Source organism: Hipposideros armiger, unplaced genomic scaffold (assembly GCF_001890085.2).
Source record: "Hipposideros armiger isolate ML-2016 unplaced genomic scaffold, ASM189008v1 scaffold_248, whole genome shotgun sequence".
Lineage (NCBI taxonomy): Eukaryota > Metazoa > Chordata > Mammalia > Chiroptera > Hipposideridae > Hipposideros > Hipposideros armiger.
The window spans coordinates 2,690,680-2,709,225 of record NW_017731598.1 but is presented as its reverse complement, the minus strand read 5'-3'; the positions used below and the strand labels follow the sequence as shown (position 1 = coordinate 2,709,225).

At 48.0% G+C, this 18,546-nt stretch overlaps 1 protein-coding gene across 4 annotated transcripts in view; it reads left to right on the top strand.

Moving 5' to 3' along the window:
* The first annotated feature begins 230 nt into the window (after positions 1 to 230).
* The window catches only part of EPAS1 (endothelial PAS domain protein 1), a 90,841-nt gene continuing 72,525 nt past the window's right edge, over positions 231 to 18,546 (top strand). For 3 of the 4 annotated variants that reach the window (XM_019655857.1, XM_019655855.1, XM_019655859.1), the window contains exon 1: positions 232 to 803. In XM_019655857.1, the coding sequence (XP_019511402.1) occupies positions 778 to 803 (26 nt within the window). In that variant the 5' untranslated portion in view covers positions 232 to 777. Of the gene's footprint in view, positions 804 to 18,546 lie in introns of all 4 variants that reach the window. The other variant, XM_019655858.1, reaches the window with a different exon arrangement.

Genomic DNA, 18,546 nt, shown 5'->3' with positions numbered 1-18,546 from the left:
GAGGCGGGGAGGGCAGACCGCCGCGGAGCGGAGCGCCGGGTAGGGGGCGGGCCGAGGTCGGGGCAGAGGCTGAGGCCGCGCCTTCCCATTGGCCGGGACGTAGTGGGCTGCCCGGGCGGGCGGGCGGTGCAGCGCGGGCGGGGCCTCCGGGAGCGCACCGGCCCCGCCTCCTGGCCCGCACCCCTCGTGCCCTCCCCGGCGTGGGCCGCCGGAGTTTTTAAAGTGGGAGGGCAGCTGGGGGAACCAGACATTCGGGAGCGGCCCGCCGCACTGCTCCGGCGTCTGCTGCACTCGCCCAGCTCTCCTGAGCCGACCGTACAATCCTCGGCAGTGTCCTGAGACTGTATGGTCATCTCAGCCGCCGCGCCCGCCCGGCCCCAGACTCTTTCAACTGCCGTCGTTAGAGTCACTTTTATTATTTTTTTGATAACCCAGGAAAGTGACTGCTTTTAGAGGGAAAAAAAGAACTTCGGTCCCCTTTTCGCTGCCCTCGTTTTTTGCGTTTGACAGCCTCCTCCCACTCCTTTCTCTGACCCCGCCTCCCGGTGCAGGTTCCTCCCTGTCACCTTTCTCCACCCCCTTTTCCCGCACCTAGCCAGCAGCCCGCAAACTTGCACCTGATTGTGCGGGGCTCTCGGGCCTGCGAGCACTTAGGACCTTTAACACCGGCCTGGACCTCAGGGAGCGGGGCGAGGGCCACAGCGAAGGCAGCGGCTGCAAGCCCCCACTGGCCAAGGGAACCCAGGTGCTCGGCGTCTCAAAAGGTCCACAGCGACAATGACAGCTGACAAGGAGAAGAAAAGGTAAAAACGCGCATCCAAGCCGGCTGTGAAGCTGGTCCGAAGGGGGTGGCTGGGCTTTGTGCGGCTGGCGCGGTTGAGAGTAGTTAGGAGAGGAGTACGGAGAGGTCTTTGAGGCTCGAGGATAGGTTTGGGAGGTTTTGAGCGGGGAAAGCAGGTGCCCCTCTGGGGACGCGGTGCTGCAGTTTCGCAGTGGAGAGTGCTGTGGCCCGAAAGAATCGGGAATCGGAGCGTGAAACGAGGCCGGGAGGCCGAGGGAAATGGCCCTGCAACTCGGAGGTGCTCCCGCGGTACCTTCCAAGATCTCCCCCCCGCCCCTACCCCGAACTTCCGCGGCCAGCAGGTTGAAATGTTTCTGGGTTGATTTAACTCAAGTCAGCTTTCGATTTTCTTAAGTCTCGCATGCGGGGCAGCATCCAGTTCTCTTTTACTCCGGACTTTTTGGGTCTGTCCAAATGAATTGCCATGCCCTCTCGCGTCCCAAACTGGCAAGGGGTCCGAGGTGGAACGCGACGCTAGGACACTGCCCCGCGGAGCGGCCAGGACGCAGCAAAAGGCCCCACTCCGGGTCTCCAGACCCCACTGACGCTTAGAAAACGCCCCCTTCCTTATCCCGCTCCTTGACTCCGCGGGAGAGTGGGTAGTGGGCTGGGCTGCCTTGCGGGGGTAGGTGTCTTGGTGTGGAACGAGGGGATGGCGACAACGGGCGCTCCTGGCAGGTCCCGGTGTTTCTCACCCAAGAGGACAGAGAAGGGCAGCAGCGATCTGCCTGCCTGCCCTCGCCAAGCCTCTAGGCACTGAGTGAGAGGCAACTCCGGCCAACTCACACTGCCCTCCCGCCCTCTCCGGGCTGATCCCCGCCCGGTCCTCTCCCGGCTGGAGTGAGAGTGCTCCGCGCGGCCGCGCAGACAGTCTACCGCGTCTCTTCCTTCAATCGTGCGCTGCTTGCCGCCTGGCACCCCACATCCCCTATCTCCACTGGTGCTGCCCCAGCGGGCTGGAACTTTCAGCCCCGAACTCGGCAGTGGCTTGAGAGGACTGGGGTTCAGGGAGCTGGACTCGAATGCGGCCAGCTGAACAACCTGAACCTCTGGAGATCAGCTGCTGGGCGGCTGTGAGGCGGTGCGGGATCCCGGACCCAGCCACGAAGGGCGGAGGGGACTGGCCTGCAGCCGGGGGCCCAAAGAGCGCAGTGTTAAGTGTTGATTTGCTCTGTTCCGACTTCCACTGCGAGAACGGAGCTAGAAACTGAGTATCCTCTGGTCGAAAGCCGCGGCTCCCACCTTGGGGCACCGATAAGGATTTGATAAGAGGGAGCAAATCGCGGGAGTTCTGGCGGGGCGCCCGGGCCGTTAGCTCTCTGATCGCGTGGGGGAAGGGACTGAGCCCGGCTCCCCCCTTCCAGACCGCTGCTCCCCTGTCACTGTGGCGCCCCCAGGCCTGAGACGGGTGAGCGAACCTTGGCCCAGTCACCCAGGGCCCCGAGACTGTGCCCCCGGGGGACCGTCGCCCTGGAGTCCTCTGTCTTTGAATGGCAGCGAAACAGGGAAGATTCCAACGCATTTTGTAAAATCAAATGTAGCCTGCATCATAATACCAATGATAATGACCGAACAATCAAAAGACAAAGTTATAGTCAACTTCTCTGCCCTCGCTCCGGGCTCAGGAGCCGGCAAGGGAACTTTTTGTCCATTTACAATTGTGATGCCTATTGGTAAATGTTGCAATCGCAGAGGTGGGGCCTGAGGGTAATCTTGAAAGATGTGCGAAGTGTCAGCTTCTCCCGTGCTGCTCGGCGCAGGTCCTGTGCTCTTATGTGTATTAATCGTCGCCAGAAACTTGAGAGGCGAGGAAGAATGATTTTGACATACCCGGCTGTAGAGCCTCTTTCGCTAGAGATCGAGGGAGCCGGGATGGGAGCAGGAAAAAAAAGTGGGATAATCAGGCGTTGAATTATTTGTGAGTGCGGCAGGTATAAGAACAACAGCCAGGATTGCCTGCGAATAGCCTAGGGGACTGCTGTGGGAGCTACATCGCCCAGTATGACTGCCCTCAGCGACTTGCCTTGGTTTCTTGTGTTGCAGACTGGCAGGGCAAACAGCATGGCCCTCAACCTTCCAGAGTCCCGGTAGGGGTTGTCCAATTCCTGTTGGGCTAATTGTTTAGAGACATATTTACTTTTCGCGTCTGGCTCTTGTTTGCTGGCTGCAGACTCCTTGTAGGACAAAGGCGTCATTAAAATAGGTGAACCAATACATTGAAAGTTGGTGTGACATCTAAGTGGTTGTCCTGTTTTCCCAGAGTACGTACCTCACAAGTGCAGTGTGTCCCCTGCCAAGGGGGCTGTCAGCTGATCATTCGGTGCATTAGTTCTTAAGAGTTGTGATTCTTTTGGTTCAGCAGAGCCATTTCTTACCCCCAAATTCAAGATGCATGGAACACTTGCAATGTTCCTTCCAACAACAGCCCTTCAGGAAGTGAGCCGATCATTTTGTTCCAAAATGTTCCTGTGTTGATGGATAGGTTAATGTTTAATAGTAAAGAGTTTGCTTTCTAAGAGTTGGCTGTCTGGCCTCGACAGAGGGTATTAAAGTGTACTCTTTTGGTAGTAGTGGGCATTCTTGGTGATATCAGAGATGGTCAGGCACTGAAGCTTGATAAGGGTACTGCCCTCACCTTCCTGCACTGATCTCTCAGGAGTGAAGTGGAGGCCTCATTAATCAAGGTTCCTGATTCTGTAAAGAGCTAGAAAGTGTCATGGGTTACTCACCTCCTGATATGACAATTTTTGAGTCCCTTCCCTGGGAGAGAAAAGAGTCTGGAAGTTTTTAGGTACTGTGGGGTATAGAGTGGTTCAGGTGAATGTAAATGAGATCCTTGGATAATCAGAGATCAAAGTCCATTCCCAAAGCCAGGCCCAGCTCAGAGCACTTTCTGGAAGGCTTGGTGTGGGGCCAGTGGTGGAAGGAGTCAGAAACATCTGGATCAGAAGTTTTCAAACTATCTCCTCCTCCCCCTGCCAGCTGGACATATTTGTTCCTCTGCTAAAATAAAACCGAAGTCTCATCTTTTTTTCAATACAGAAGGCAAAAATATTGCTGGACAGTTTTTCTCAATTTAATGTATTTTCTATAAGTATTCCTTCAACATTTAACATTTGTTTCTGTTGCATTACCAGAATTCAGGGATGATAAGGAATTGATGCAACACATTATAGTTCAGGTATTTAAAATTTTAATTCATACAGCTTTCATGAAATTCAAAAGAATGCTGTGGCTACAGGTTTTTTCAGTGCCGCTGATGGGGAGCATAGAATTATTTTATAAGGGACGGTGGAAATCATCTAATCAAACGTTTCTCTTTCTGGATGAGGAAACTGAGGCCTAGAGTAGTTAAGTGACCTCCAGTCACAAGGATGGTTAGTGCTGGTGAGAGTCAGAGCCTTGGTTCATTACTTTCAATTAAGTATGTATTTCCCTATTATTGACAGAATAGTACCCCCAGCCCTGAAATGCCTCTAGACCAGCGGTTCTCAACCTGTGGGTCGCGACCCCTTTGGGGGTCGAACGACCCTTTCACAGGGGTCGCCTAAGACCATCGGAAAACAAAAAGATATTTACATTATGATTCATAACAGTAGCAAAATTACAGTTATAGAGTAGCAACGAAAATAATTTTATGGTTGGGGGTCACCACAACATGAGGAACTTTATTAAGGGGTCGCAGCATTCGGAAGGTTGAGAACCGCTGCTCTAGACAGTGAGAATGACTCCCAAAGGATTATAGTGCCCTACCCGCTTCACCAGCTATAAACACTGAACCTTGCAGAAAGGAGGCTTGCTTTTCTAGGTAATTATAAAAGACTTCAGGCTGCAGAAGGAGGGATTCTTCTGATTTTTGCAAAAAAAAAAGGAAGTAGAGTTGGTGCTGGTACCAGTGTCTGTAAACTTTGGGAAGTATGCATTCATTGCTTTAGTGCTCTCCCGTTATTTCACTTAGAAAAAAAATTTACTTATATGTGGATCTCATTAAACAAAATCAAAGCAACGACTGTTCTCCAGTGGAGCAGATTGGTTTGTGAAGTAGAGAACTCCCTGTCAGAGGAGACATTCAAGCAGCTGCTAGATTGATTCCTATATTGAGTGAGGTGGCATTTTCACTAGGAGTGAAAACCACAGGACTAGAACTGTTTAATGCACTTTGAATGTAAATCAATCAATCTCTCCCTCTCCCCCTCCCCCCTTCTTCCTCTCTCCCTCCCCCACCCCGTCTCTATCCCTATCCCCATCCCTGTCCCTGTCTCTATCTCTATAGGGTGATATTCAACTTTCTAGGAATCTATTGTATAAAATGTTTACAAATAGAAGGAACCAAATTAGATAAATCTTAGTGTGCTCCAGGATTTTAGCCCAATACATTTGAAAATATTTGTATCATTAAATATCTCAAGATTTAGGATTTTCCATGTCTCAGGAAATCCATCCAGTAGTATTTGCTTTTTTTGTATTGTCCCCAGTCCTGTCTCATACCTTCCTAAGTTTTCCACTTTAGCCTTTGGCTTTTAGTACTTCCCATCGCTGATCGATCACAACAGGTAGGGTGTTTCCTAATGTTGTTGTGAAGTTAGCAATGTGTGCTTGCTGGGCCTTCAGTACCCTTTACCCTCACTCTCCCCCGCACCACTCTGTCTATTCTCATGATGAAAACCAGCTCTGCTGTTCACATCACGATATAAATAAGACAACAAATGTGTATCGAGCACCTACTCTCCTGCTCTGGATAAAATACTCAAGAGGAGACTCAGAAACGGAGGACATGGTCCTTGTCTTCAAGTCCCTTAGTTTGGTGGGTGGGTGGGGGAGGGGAAGACACACAAGGAAGCTTAACTCAAAATATAGGTAGCTGGCAGCTTACAGGTGACTTTTCTGTTGGGATCAAGTCTTTTGAAGCTAAAGATAAGAAGCCCTTAGCATTTCAGGCAGTGGTAACCACTTACACAAGCACACACCATTATTGAAAAGTATTGTGTGTGTTTGGGGGTGGGAGAGTTGGTTCATAGTTTTCCTTGGAATCACCCAGGGTAGGTGCTGACCAACAGCACAAAGACTGGTTCTGGGGGAGGATCAAATGCGGGTAGTCTGAGTAGGGAGTAATGAGAGGAAAGTAAAAATGGAGGGTTCAAGAGTATTTCCAGTAGTGTATTTTGACACCAGTCAGAAAGGCCCCCAACATTGAATGTTTACTCTTCTCTACACACTTGCTTCGGGCACAGAGGGAGGCATCTAGTAGGGCTCCAAGAGTGCTAGTGTTCCAGGTTCTGGTCCCACTCAGGGTAACAGTGGAGACAGCTATGGCTCCAGGGAGGCCAAGAAAGAGGGAGTTTCTTAACCTAGGCTTTGTGAATAGGCTTCTGTGAGCCTCTGAAATTTTGTGGAAGGTATTATGTAAATAAGCATTTTTTTTTTTTCCTGAGGGAAGTCTGTTCGGCTCTCAGTAGCCTTTCAAAGGCTCTAAGATCTGGAAAAGGCAAGCCCTGCCTCTTAGATGATGTCGGTGACTGCCTTACGTTTCAGTATCTTTCTGTTCGGGTCCCAGACTCTTCCGAATTTCCCTGCCAGTGTCTCTCACTATCTCAGAGATGGGGGAGGAGGTTGGTGTTTGCATCTAGCAGAGATACCATGGTGCAGCTTAACCTTACCTGCACCACGTGTCTGCCCTCTGTCATGGAAGGGAGGGGAGTCAAGGGCCCTGCACAGGGTTGGTTCTGGTGTGGTTTATTTTATTGCCGCTGTTTAAAATGGTCATGAAAGTTTATCTTCACATTTTTCATCATCCTCAGTTATTTGGAGATCCTTTTATGCACTAGGAATGTGTGTGTCCTTAGTAGAAATCATATATGCAGTAGGATGAAACAAACAAACAAAACAACCACTAACAGTCACATTTGTATAGGCACAACTTTATATGGATTAACTCTTTTAATCCCTATTACAACCTTGTGAAATAAGCATTATTATTATTATCCCCATTTCACTGATGGGAAAGCTGAAGTATAAAAAGGTGAACTGCCAAAATCAAATAGGTAGTGTGGGTGGAGCTAGGAGTTGAACAGGGCAAGGTATCTCCAGTCTATGCTCTTAACCACTGATCCATACCACCTTACCTTCCTCAAGATACCAATAAAGTATTTAATATTCCTGACTCATGGTAAGTACTCCATAAATGATAACTGCTGCTTTTGTTGTTGGATTTATAGTTATGATAATTACTTTTCCCTTTTGTGACTGACTCATCACCTTGTATTGAACCTCACCCGTAGTCAGGGATTGAAGATCTGAAAAGTGGCATTGGCACTCCTGGAAATTTTTATTTTTCATGGGTTTTCCTCAACTCTGGCAGGAGGTGGTTCTCTCCTGCCCCGAAGAAGTTCAAAGCTTTCCACCTCCCACCCTTCACTGGTGGCAAGACTTCAATAATTCCTTTAGCCTTCGAACTCCATTGTGCAGAAGAACTTGTTAGAAGCCTTCCTCTGTGGCTTCTGAAGAACCATCTCCAAATCAAGATGCACAAGACTTCCTCCGGTTCTTTTGATCTTTTGAAATTGCAAGCACAGGAAGGAAAGAATGGATGGGGGGATAAAACATAGCTATGGTCATTGCAATAATAATAATAATAATATAATAATAAATAATAATATGTTGCATTTTTATAGAGCCCTTTCTCTGATGAGCCCTGAGCTTTCACAGTCATCACACCATTGGCCTGTGCACTGTGAACCTAGAAAGGCCTCTTGAATTTTCAAAGTGCCAGAAAACAATTGCACTGACACATATCATAACAGAGAGAAGCAAGCCATGTTGGCAATTGCACATCACAATATGTGTGATATCCATGCATGGGTACATGCCTTTCACAGCATCTGTGATTTTGCAAATAGAGGTTGGGTGTAATTTGGTGCCAGTTGTCTGGTCCTGCTATTGGAAGCTACAGAGCTGATCTGCAAGAATGAAATCAAGTGGCAGGGCCCTTGAAGATCGCTGGAGTTGAGGAAACAGGTGTGGAATGGACCAGAATGTTATCTACTTCTTTTTTTTTTTTTTTTTTAAAGATTTTTATTGGGAAATTGGGGGGATGGGAACAGTGCTGGGGAATTGGGGAAAGGGGAACAGACAAGTTGCTGTCGTTTTGTTCTTCAGTCTAGTTGTGGAGGACGTTGCTTCACTGGCCCAAGTTGGCACCATCATTGTGCTCTTCCCGGATGAGGCATATCAGTCGCCGGCTTCTGGACTGCCGCTCACTGCGGCTGCTGGCCGCTCACGCTGGCTGCTGGCCACACACGGTAGCCCATGGCAATCCACTGCCACAGGGACTGCAGCCCACGCCGTCGCCGGCGACTCATGGCAGCCCAGCTCCAGGTCGAGCTGTTGTTCAGCATCTTAGCTGTGGAGGGCAGTGTCACTGGCCCTCATATGTGGGATCCGAACCGGGGCCCTCTGGCATCCCAAGCGAGCTCTTAACCATCGCGCCACTCGGCCGGCCCTGTTATCTACTTCTAAGTGGCCTCCATTTCCCCCTAATTTCTCAAGAAATACTGGTTTGCTTGACTGCCTTGGGCTATTTCTAGGGGCCACTTGTACATCAGCACAACTCTTGTTATATGGTATCACCACCGAAACATCATGTATTCCCCCCGTCTTAAAATGGAAAAATTCTTCAATTGTAAAGTTATAAGTAACTTCTATGCAAGATAATGACTCTGGGAAGCAGTTCCTTTTTTCACATGCAAAGATATTTCAGAAAGGGTGGTTTGTCAGTAAGGAAAATGACCCCATTAAAAAATATATTTATTTATTTGCCATTCACCCATCTGGCACTTTCCCAGTTCTACAGAGCCATGAGCGTGGATTGTTAGAGCCCTCTTCTTATGTTCCTCAAGTGACTTCCTGCATCTCCTCTCTGTGGCGCCCTCCAATAGAAAAAACCTGAGAGGTCAGTGCCAGGAATCATAACAGATTAGGGATTTTCTTGGGTTAGGCTATGTAATAAAACACATGAGCAGGAAAATGACTCCATCATGGTTCACTCATGATTGTGATGCTGGTGGTTAACTGTCGTGTTGGCTGCCTGCAAATGCTGGGGGTATAACTGGTATTATAGTCTTTTTAGAAATGTATCAATTCCGTTACAGCTTTAGTTGACTCTTTTGATCCTGTTTTCAGTCTGAGGTGCCCTGCTCTTGACCTGTGACTGTGGTGAGTCAGTGGTTTGCTGTGAATAAGAGGACAACATGGGCTTAATCTAAGAAAGTTCAGAAGCATTTTATAAGTCCTTTAAAATACATCAGTGAAAGTGTATGATTATTTTTTGGTAGTAATCGTTTAAATCACTGTGCTGTGTGTCTAGCCAGGTGGTGCTTCCTCTGTCTCTTAATGTTATAATTATATTAATAAAATACACTTATTTTTTTCTTGATAAAAATTTTCATATTGTCACCGCTTTGTATAAGATTTGTCCTGACTGCCTCTGGGCAGGGGGCAGAGGGAAGGAAGGGGAACACATTAAACAAAGTTTATATTTGGGAAACTGAACTGCTGAAAAGCAAGTCACACCGTATGCAATGAAACCTAGAAATGGGCCCAGGTGTCCCGGGTGAGCCTTGGCCTCTATGTATCACCTTGTGCTCCTGTGACAAGGTAATGAAGAGGCAGGAGCTCAGAGGGGATGACTCAAACTTCAATACTAACTATTCTCATTACTAATGACTAATTGCAGCAAATATTTACAGGCTCCTTTTCCTACCTTTACGACTTCCTGTTGCTGAAGCACTTTGGAGTATTGAGAAAGATAGTCCTGGAAAAATACGTCATACACTGTTGTAGGAAAGAGTGGCTTTAAGCACACATAAAAAAATCAGTTGTTTGGCTCTGTTTATGAATTCCGTGTGCAAACAACAGAAAATTATGCATGTGAGGGACTGATTGAGAATCTATTCTTTGAACTTCCGAACAAAATTTTTAAAATCAAGCCTGGACTATCAACTATATGGGGGAAATGGGCCACACAGTGTTCAATGATATTTTTAGAGAATAGTCTAGAAATAATAGGACTGTGCAAGTTAGTAAAGTAAAATTTTGAGTTACAGCACAGGTCATTTGATAAACACTGTTTGATGAACATATGACCTCTACAATATTTTTCTGAATGAAAACAGTCTTGCTTAATGGAGTAAATCAGGATGTATAAAATGTGCCATGTGGGGGATTCAGGGAGTTAGAAGAATATCATTCATTTTATAAAGATCCTAGAATAAATCCTGATAATGCTCATTTCCTTTTATGTGGTTTAAAAAGCACTCCAGTGAAATTGATTTCTTCAGTAAATGTCTGTAAGCCACTGTCCCCTTGTATTTCTCTCCTATGTTTCCAAGATTTCTCAGTGCTATTTTCGAATGGCAGCATTCACTCCAGCACTGGCTGAGGCTGATGAAGCTAATTTTGGTGCCCAGGGTAAAGGGAGAGAGAAGTCACCTGCAGAGCCAAAAGGGCTTTCTGGTGCTTGGATTCGGAGCACCATGGTGTTACCGGACACACCACATTTCACCTTTAGAACCTTTATTTGTGTGCTTGCACAACAAACGTTTACCCAGATATTAAGATAAGAAAAGTATGAAGGTCACATTTCACTGGTGACAAGGGAGCTTCTATAAATGTAACCATATCACCATGCAGCAGGAGTCTGTCTTTTATTCTATACCAGGGACTTAGGGGACTTAATGGTGGGTGGGGCATGGGAGCCAGCAGGGGCCCTTCCCAGTCCTTCTGCCTCTCTGGCTAAGCTGACATGCCCCTCCCATTTGGTAAGGCCCTTTGGGGTGGCCAAGAAGGGAGGGGGAAACCCTAGTCCACTCTGTGCTGCACCCCCCCGCCCCACTACTCTATGGAGCCAACTGGTGTTCCGTGGACCATAGTTCCCCGTGTGTTTCCCTGCTATCTGACCATTAGGAAGCAGTCTGGCTGCTAAAATAGCTTCCCTGCTTCTCAGAAGAGGTTTGCATGATGCCAAGAGTGTCCCTGTTTTAGGCAGGGTTGTCATGTCCCCAGAGCACAGAGTCTTCAGGGTGGGAAAAGGGTTTCTTTTGTGGATTTGAGTGTTTCCCTTAAAGATCTGCAAGGATTAGCTAGACACATTGAGAGCCTGAATGAAGACACAGATCCTTGGCCCAATTTTCTTCCCAAGGGCAGCCTCCATGGTAGTGGGAGTTCATCTCACTGATTGCAAGGGACCCCATCCCAGCTCTCTCACCCCATTCACCATCACCCAGCACGTCCCCTAAGCTCCAAAGATGCAAACTTCCTCCCTCTGCCCCAAAGGCTCGTGTACCCCGCCCGTGTCATGTCGCAGAACTCATTCCCACGTCTGTTCCCTCACCCTAGTCCTTTCATCGTAGAGACTCCTCTCTTTCTGCTCAAATGTCCTCCACTTTCCTAGTGTGAGCCCCAATCCCCAGCTCCTCCAGACCCTTCTGTAGTAATTCCCATACTGGCTCCTCCCCCTCCACTTGCTTTTAATTCTTGGTTATGTTTGCCAAAGAGCCTGCCTGATTATATTTCCTTGTTATCTAATGACATTTGCTGTGTTCTTGTCTTCTCAGCAAGAGTGCATGTTGCTTCAAGGGCAAGGATGTCTAATTTTCTGATGTGCCCTGTAATACCTTGCATAGTTTGAGTCCCTAAAAATCATATATATTTTTTAAAAAATCAGAATTGCTTTGTTGTCCTTTGGGTCCTTGGAAAGCCTGCCTCTTGGGCTTTGCTGTTTTCATTCCTATAGATTTGAGCCCTTTACTCATTTTTCTTGGAAAAGAAAAAATCGAGGGGACCACAGGCAGGTCTTGGTGAGAAAGGACTTTACATCAAAGGCAAACATTAGGCTAGTATTATGCCAATGCTTCACTTCAAGAATGCCCCCTACATGAAGGCAAGGACCAGCCAAGCAATAAAGTACTCCAGCTTAATCTGAAAGTTAAAAAGCCAGGAGGGAAAGTATGTGCAGGAGAGACAGACCCAGCTCTCAGCTCAGAAGTCCGCTTCCCGGCGGGCGCCCTCCCTGATTGACAGCACATTGGTTACCCCTGTATGGCCCTCAGTCTGTATTTTATTATTTGTATGATGCGTTTACAACTTGCTTCTGAGTGCCGTGTGTGTATGTATCTGTCCCTGATCACCACGTGGGTGGTAAGCCCTCCAAGGGCAGGGACCCTGTCATCCTGTTCTGTTCATTCTTCCCACAGCACCCAGAACAGAGGCCTACATTTAGGTGCCCAGTAATTGCGTACAGACTCTGTAGTTCTATGTCAGACACTTCAGGAGCTTAGTTCAGGGGCTTAGAGGCGCAGGCAGGAACCATCCTCCTGGTCCCTCACTATGCATGTAGTAAGGTTTGTGGGGACGTTGGAATCATCACTGTGTGTAAACATTTGTAGGTTCCATTCCAAATTCAGGTGCCATGCCATGCAGTGAGGTTATAAAGAGGCATCAGATGGACCTTGTACTCAAGAGGCTTATAGTTTAGTTAGAGAGTCGAGAAATACCTAAAACTGTTTGTTTAAAATATTGCAAAAATGGTTTAGTGAATGGGTGCCCTAGGCCCATATTTTGCTATCTTGTTAGATAGTCAAAATTAGCTCAGATAAAACATGAAGCCAACAGTGGAATATTGGTAGTAATTAGTGAGAGTGAATAAGGGTAAATAGATCTTGTGTGTTATGAATCGTTAGAAAGAGGGGTGATCAGCATAGATTAGAGGGAGGTTAAATGGAGGAGCATTAAGATCTAGGTCTTGAAGATTAGGGGGACTTTGGATTGGCAGGTGGGTCTGGGACATTCTAGTTGGGGTGAACAGCTTGAGTCAAATGAAGAGGAAGGAATAAATAGGTTATGCAGGCAAGGGCTGGTGAACAGCTCCTTCCAGGACCGAAACTGGAGCTCTGTTAATGGACAGGAGATGAGGACCAGGCCTGGACTGGTGTTTGGGAAATTTAGGGACAATCCTCTCTGAGTCACGTTGTGACGGAATCTTTGGGCTGCCTTGGGGCCACAGGAGCAGTGCATGCCTCGCTCCGGAGTTAGTGGAATCTGAGGGAGCTGCTCAGGGCACCTCCATTATCTTCCAGCCAGGAGCCTGGCTCTAGTGTGAGCAACAAGAGCTGGTTGGAGGAGGCCATTATTATCCTCTGTAAGAATGACCTCAAAGGCTGAAAATACGCCCCGGTTTCACTCATCTGATAAATGTGCCTGAATTGCTCTGGAACATATTTCTTTTTGGACTGTACCACTCCTCAGTATAATAAATATCTCCCAGTGTGCAAAGGGGAGCTGGAAGGACAGAGTTTACCATATTGTAACATAGGATCCTTCGGGCTCTGGGGAGGGGTGCAGCGACCCTCATTCTATGCTCTTGTTTCGATGGTCATCTTTGTCCCTTTGATTATTTGCTAAGGACCCTCATTCTAATCCTGCTTCCCCTTTCTCCAGATTCTAGGCTTTTGAGCCTGATCATTGTAGAAAAACAGGACAGTCCCTTTGACACTCCCCTATTTGTAGGGAGGCGGCCTAATCTAAGTCAGACCCCCCCCTTTTGTCATCTCTACCAATAATTGTTCATTGAATTCCCCATGGAGCACTGCAGCCAGGCTGTTCCTTGGCCATCTCCTTTCCTGTGATGTGGCTACACCATTCCTTAAAGCCCGAGCTCATGTTCTTGGCCAGATGCTGCCAGAAGAGAAAGAAAAAGGGTCCATCTTTCTAGAGTCACCTAGGCAGGGCAGCTGGGGCTTTCCCTCCCCCAGCAGGTCTGACCTTTCCCCTAGAGGTATTTAGAAGCAGTTGAGATCATGGCTGGACACTTGTGAGCAGACCTTTGGCCAGAGATCCCGAATCACTGGAGAAGATCCCACATCAGGGACCAGCAAAGGCCAAGACAGCCACTTCAGTGTACCATGTCCTGTGGTGCTTCAAGGGAGGCTGCAGCCCCTGAACGGCTCTTGGCTTGGAATTTAATCTCATTATGATAACTGCATGGCTCATCTCATTCCTTTTCTATCCCCTCAGTAATCAGTAAATGGTTGTGGAACTGGGGAACTGCTGCCCCGCCCAGGCAGGGTTGCTTTATTCAGTGATGTGCTCAGTAATCATTTCAATACCTACTCTGTGCAGGTTGCTGAATGCTAGGCCTGAGCCCAGTGAGGGGCTTTTGGAGCCAGTTGGAAGGGGCAGATTACTGCAGAGCCCACGGAGCCCAGCCTAGACACAGGGCTGCTTGGGGCCGTGAGCATTCCCCAGGAAGCTGCCTCGAGGATGTCCTAAGAAACCCGTAGACCAGAAAGTAGTGTTCACTTAAATCTAGCCAAAGCTAAAAATTTGAGTCTAGCATCCACCTTCCTACAGCTGCAGGTAGGCCTCAGGAAGGCAAAGGAAGGTGTCCTAGCCAAGCTAACCTGTGACTACACCATTAGGGTGTGAAACCTGTGAATTTACCTTGCTTTTTTTCTTTTCCTTTCCAAAGTGAAAGTTCCTTTGGAAAAATTCCAACTTTGTCTCTGCTAAACTCCTAGCAAACTATTTTTCCCCACCTGGGTCAGTGAGGTGATGGGACTTGGGCACACGTGAGGGGTGATGTGGTCATTGCAGCAGCTGGCCAGCTTCAGGCCTTGAGATTCTGAGATGACTGAACACTGATTCTTTTCTGAGCCCTTCACTTGAGCACATTAGAAACCATTTTTCGGGCCGGCCGAGTGGCGCGATGGTTGAGGGCTCGCTTGGGATGCCAGAGGGCCCCGGTTCGGATCCCACATGTGAGGGCCAGTGACACTGCCCTCCACAGCTAGGATGCTGAACGACAGCTCAACCTGGAGCTGGGCTGCCGTGAGTCGCTGGCCACGGTGTGGGCTGCGGCCCCTGTGGCGGTGGGTTGCCATGGGCTACCAGCAGCCAGTGTGAGCAGCCGTCCAGAGGTCGGCGACTGATCTGCCTCGCCAGAGAAGAGCGCAATGATGGTGCCAACTTGGGCCAGTGAAGCAGCGTCCCCCACAACTAGATTGAAGAACAAAACGACAGCAACTTGTCTGTTCCCCTTCCCCCAATTCCCCAATAAAAATCTTTAAAAAAAAAAAAAAGAAAGAAACCATTTTTCATATTCAGATCAACATAAACCTTGTGATTCTGAGCCACCTGTAGCTCCTTGTATGGGTCAGATATTACAAGGGTAATGATGACGGCTTAATTCTCCATGAGTTAGATCTTCCGGGCCAGGCAGAGTACATGTCTATTTTGGAAAGGGACAAACTTTCACCCACTTGAATTCCTTTGCCTTCAAAATTCGTGTCAGGGGCTGACCACAAGAGTTCCATATTTTTTTAACTTTTGTCTTGCCAAACAGATTATACTCCTAAATGCTCCCAGGGCAACCTTCGCTGCTTCTGTGTTCCTGGCAAAGCCTGCCTGCACATGAGGTTGAGAGTTCTCAGAAGGCTCTAGGAGTCAGAAAGACTGTTCTAGATCCTTTTTCTGACTTGTGTAACGTAGAACAGGTAATTTAACCTCTCTGCATGTCTCCCATTCCTAAATGGGGGTTAGGCACACTAACTGCTTTCTAAGAGGACTATTCTGAGGTTGGAATGAGATAGAATTTCAAGAGAGCCATGCATTTTAAAAGCATATGACACTTTAAAAATCTTTTTGCAACCATTATATCAGTAGAAAGACCTTTGAAAAGTTTAAAGTGCAGACCATTAAGGCATCATTATTAACAAGCACAGCAATATAATCATTTGGCACATCATTGGTTGGAGTGGTTTGACTGCAATTGGAGTCTTAGAATCTAAAAGGTGCTTGTTCTCAGGCCTTTAAATCCCACCCCACCCCCACTTCAACCCCCAGCTGGGCTTTTCAGGATTATGGGCTCTCCCCAATAGTGATTTCAGGATATGAATTATATTTTTCCCATACTCTGAGATGCAAGGAAATCTGATAGCACCAAGAGAACAAGGAACCCTCCGGGACTCCTGAAAAATGGCCTGCGCTGACCTTTCCATGCCTTGTTCTCTCCTCACCTGTGGAGAGAAAGGGTCCATGCCAGCTGCCATCTGTCAATGAGTGGGAATTTGCCCTGTGATTTAGCACCCTCAAATCTCTCGACCTAAAGGGCTATATCCACATTATGTCTGCTCTGGCTCTACTTGTCGCTCTGCATCTTACATGCAAGACCTAATTGTGGGCTCCCGAAGAGACTAAGTGCCTGGCCCAAAGTCGTTACAAGGTCAAACAGCTTACTGGGAGATCTAGAAATGAGAGGCAGGATGACGCCTCGAAGAATACCTGGGTCTCCTGGAGTTACTAGAAGTGGGAAGAGGCTTTGGCTATGAAGGGTCTGGCTCTGCAGCACAGTGACCATGAGACTTGGCAGGTCACTCAGTTCTGGCTTCAGACTCATCATCTGCAGCATTCCTAATACCTCTTGTCCGTGAGTTTGCCCTTCCTCAGCCCCAACCCGAGGCCAGCCAGCTGACTCGGGCCTTAGGTCTCAGCTTAAATATCACCTCCTCAGGGAAGCCTCTCCAGACCCCCCTCAGTTAACCTCCACCCCTCCACTCCTGCTCTCGCTCTCTCTCTTTTTTTCTTAACAACACTTCCTACCTGCTGTAATTTATTTGTCTGCTCGTTATCTGTCGCCCCCCTCTAGTTTGTAAGCTCCTTGAGGGCAGGGACTGTGCTGACCCTTTCACTACCATACCTGTCCTTAGTGTCTGCGGCAGTGCTGTGCACATAGTAGATGCTCCTTAAATACAGGTTAAGGAAAATAATCCAGGGTTGCTGGGTCTTTGTCTCCAACCCTGCATTATCATTTCTTACATTTGTTCAGTGTTTAATTTTTTGAAATTTTTTTCCAAAGCTCATAATGTAGATTAAAGTGGCTGTTATTCTCATCATATAGACAAAACAGCTGAAGCACAAAAACGGGATCCCAGAGCCAGACGCAGTCGAGTCCGTGTTAAGGCCCCAGCTTCTTTGCACTGCCTGCTGGTGTCTCTCCAGACACCTTTTTCTTTTCTTTCTTTTTTTTTTTCTGTTGTGGTGATGTTATTGTTTGTCTTATTTGGCAATGTTTACACCAGAGGAGTAGGGCCATTGTGTGTTGGTGGCGTCTGGAAATACACGACAGAGTCCCAGGAGAATGCCACTGTCGGTCCTTACCACAATTAGCAATTGTCAGGCCAGGGGCTAGTAATTGGGTGGGTGTCATTCTCTACGTGGCTGGTTCTGCGTGTGGAAACACCACTGCCTGCTCCTGACAGAGGCAAAGGGGAGCAGGGATCCTAGGACCACAGCCTCATTTCTGCCTGTTCCCATCTATCCTACCACACACACCTAGGCCCTTTCTGCGTGGGACATGTTCTGTTTATGTGTCTATTGGAATTCCTGCGGCGTGATGGAAAGGAAAGAGGAGTGCTAACCAGTTCTGGGCCTCAGTTTCTCCATCTTTAAAATGGGCCAGTAGGTGGGACCCAGACAAGATTGATTCAAAGATCCCTTCTAGGGTTCCGATTCCATTGTGAAGTCAAGTCTTAAGTGGAGCCAGGTTCTGACTCCTGTTTCCAGGTGCTTCCTTGGGGAAAGAAGATGGGAGGTTAAAGGTGATCAGTGGATGGTTGGAGGAAGCCTTCCCAATTTTCCTGTAACCCCCGCCTCTGCAAGAGGTTCTGTGAACGTGGAAAAGGGCAGAGACTTGAAAGTCACCATTAGACAAGGCATGATGCCAGAGAGAAGGGACTGGATCCACTTCCACAATAGCAGCGGGACCACCCTTAAGAAGCAAGTGGGTTCAGATGTGACATTATGCACTGCCCCGGGGTTTCTACAAAAGGGAACAGCTGGGTTATCAAGAGGGGCAGTGTCTGGTCTCCTAAAGCCAGGGAAGAAGGAGGCTGTGGTCTCCCAGCTCTGACACCACGCTGCAGCCTGTCATGGACTCATTCTGAGCCTGTGTCCACATCTGTCAGATGGCTGCATTAATTGCTGCCTTGCCAAGTGGTTTGGGGCTTGGAAAATATAAAGTGCTACAAAAGAGGGGCTTATTACTACTATGATTCATATGTACATGCATATATATATTAGTATGTGTGTGTATGCCTGTAAGTGAACATATCTGGAGTGCTCAGGGTTCATACTGACCTGGGATGATTGACACAATCTTGACACTTCACTAAAAATACTGTGTCTTTTGATCTGAGTCAGAGAGAAAGAGTGACAGAAAGAAAGAGAGAACTGAGTTCGAAAGCCGGAGGCTTTGAGAGGCTCAGGTTTGGAAATTACTGAATGGAGTTACATTGTATTGGGGAGGAGGGGGGAGTGCACTGGGGACAGGGGTGAGTCACGGTGCATGGGTGTTGGGGAGTCGCCTTGAAATTGTGCCAAAAAAGTAGCAATATTGGGACTTGAATTTATCTGCCTTTCATCAGGTACATCAAGTTCTGGATGGCTTCCCACTGGCCAGAGACCTGAGGTGGACGGCTGTCCCCTGCCGCCCTGGGAAGGCTTTCTGCTGGCTTCGGCCCCGCTGAGCAAAGTCCGCTTGTTCACTGCAGTTCACACAGACTCTTTGCCAGGCCTGCCCAGAATCCTGTCTCCTCTGACTTCCTGTGCTCTTGCATAATATTTCCTTGCTTCTTGAACGGCTGCCCCCAATGCGG